Source organism: Arachis ipaensis, chromosome B10 (genome assembly GCF_000816755.2).
Source record: "Arachis ipaensis cultivar K30076 chromosome B10, Araip1.1, whole genome shotgun sequence".
Taxonomy (NCBI): domain Eukaryota; kingdom Viridiplantae; phylum Streptophyta; class Magnoliopsida; order Fabales; family Fabaceae; genus Arachis; species Arachis ipaensis.
Window position 1 is genome coordinate 118,825,128 of NC_029794.2, and position 1,781 is coordinate 118,826,908.

The 1,781-nt window shown below is 33.3% G+C and overlaps 1 protein-coding gene across 3 annotated transcripts in view; it reads right to left on the reverse strand.

Annotated features, from left to right (window-relative positions):
* The window catches only part of LOC107624210 (two-on-two hemoglobin-3), a 19,220-nt gene that overhangs the window by 12,279 nt on the left and 5,160 nt on the right, over positions 1-1,781 (reverse strand). For 2 of the 3 annotated variants that reach the window (XM_016326693.2, XM_016326692.2), the window contains exon 3: positions 1,405-1,549. In XM_016326693.2, the coding sequence (XP_016182179.1) occupies positions 1,405-1,549 (145 nt within the window). Of the gene's footprint in view, positions 1-776; positions 1,082-1,404; positions 1,550-1,781 lie in introns of those variants that run through there. The other variant, XM_016326694.2, reaches the window with a different exon arrangement.

A 1,781-nucleotide genomic window follows, 5' to 3' on the forward strand; every position in this document is an offset into this window, starting at 1 on the left:
TTAGAAAATCAAAAAGGAAAAGAAATTTGTTAAAGTGATGAAATTAATAAAATAAAAAATTATTAATTATAATTTTTATCAAGTATAAATTTTGCTATTTTAGTTTAAGAATGATGAAATCTATATTTTTTTTATTTTATTATCTTCCACATTACAACAATTCCTTAAGATAGCGACGATTATTTTGCGGCGGTTGTGTGAAACCGCCGCGAAACGACAACCTGCGACGCATATAGCGGCGGTTAGGGGTTGGGGCCGCAATCAGGCCGACATTTAGCGGCGGTTTTTCAATCAGGTATGCATTTCGCGGCGTCTTTTCGAAAACCGCCGCTATATGTACCCTGGTGAGTTATTGTTTTACATTTTGCGGCGATTTTGTACTCTTTATTGAATTTATTATGGATATAATTAAATGTACTCTTTATATACGCTTGGATCATATATAAATAGATGTAAATTAATTCGATCTACTATGGTCTAAAATTAATTCGAAATAGACCGATTTAAATTACTAGGAACGTCCTAGCATGCATAATTTAAATCACCCTAATTTAAACTCCCCTAAGATTACATGCAAGCATAATTCGAATTGGACAAATTTGAATTACAAGCATCATTACTAATTCGAATAGGAATAATTCGAATTAGTGTTGGTTTGTCTCATTCGAATAGGACTGATTCGAATTACATAAGAATGTGCTTTTGGGATATCCTGGTAATGTTTTTCAATTTGGTAGAATTGTGTAATTTGGTCGTCCATTTGGTTTAATTGTGCATTTTGCCCAATATATAAGGTACCTTTTATAACTATGATCAGATATAAAGTATACAACAAAAAAATTGTGTTGCAATCAAATGTGTTCGTATGATATATATAATTATTAGCGCTATATATCGAAGAGTCACTTGGCTTGGTGGCAGCATGACATTGTTAAAGCTTTTCCTTCTTCCAAGTTCAAGGTTCGAGCCTTGCCTTCTTCATTTGTGGAAGGCATTACATAGTTGATCCACACGTTGTGGGTTTATTGGTGGAAGCGCAGGTTTAATTGGACCACCGGACAGTCCGGTCCGATTTCAATAACTATGAATGAAAATAAATGAAAATACTGAAATTTGGCGGCGGTTTAGAACCGCCGCAAAACAAGTGCTACTTTCGTTTATTGTTATTATAACCGCTGCAAAATTCATTCACATTTTGCGGTAATTATTCCAGCGGTTGACTAAAATCGCCGCTATCTGTTTTGCCGCGCCCTATCTTCTAGCGTTTTATGAAACCGTCGCGAAATGTTTTGCGGCGGTTCAAAATCGCTGTTAAACGGCTCCAGAAACCGCCGCTAAATGGTATTTTTGTTGTAGTGTTATTCAAATCAAAACAAGAAAAGAAAGAAAAAGAGAAAGAGAAACCTGAAGAAGTTGATGAGTTTGATCTTAGAGTCATCATCTATGTCGGAAGTGGTATCTAATGCTTGTTGCATGTGATGTAGCCACCTCTCTGCAGCTTCATGTGTCACATCAAATGCTCCATGCCTAGCTATTAGAGCAGGATGCCCTGCATTCCATTTAAAAAAAAAAACAAAAACAAAACAAAACTAACTTTCAATCTTTCATATGATTTGATTATTAAAAGAAATTAGTAAGAGTGTGTTTGAAAGGAAAAAAATGAGCTTGATTTGGATTGAATTGAATTATAATATAAATATTATATTTATAAAATATATATATGAAATAAAAATTTATTTAATTTGATAATTAATTTTTACATTTAGATTGAACTAATTTAA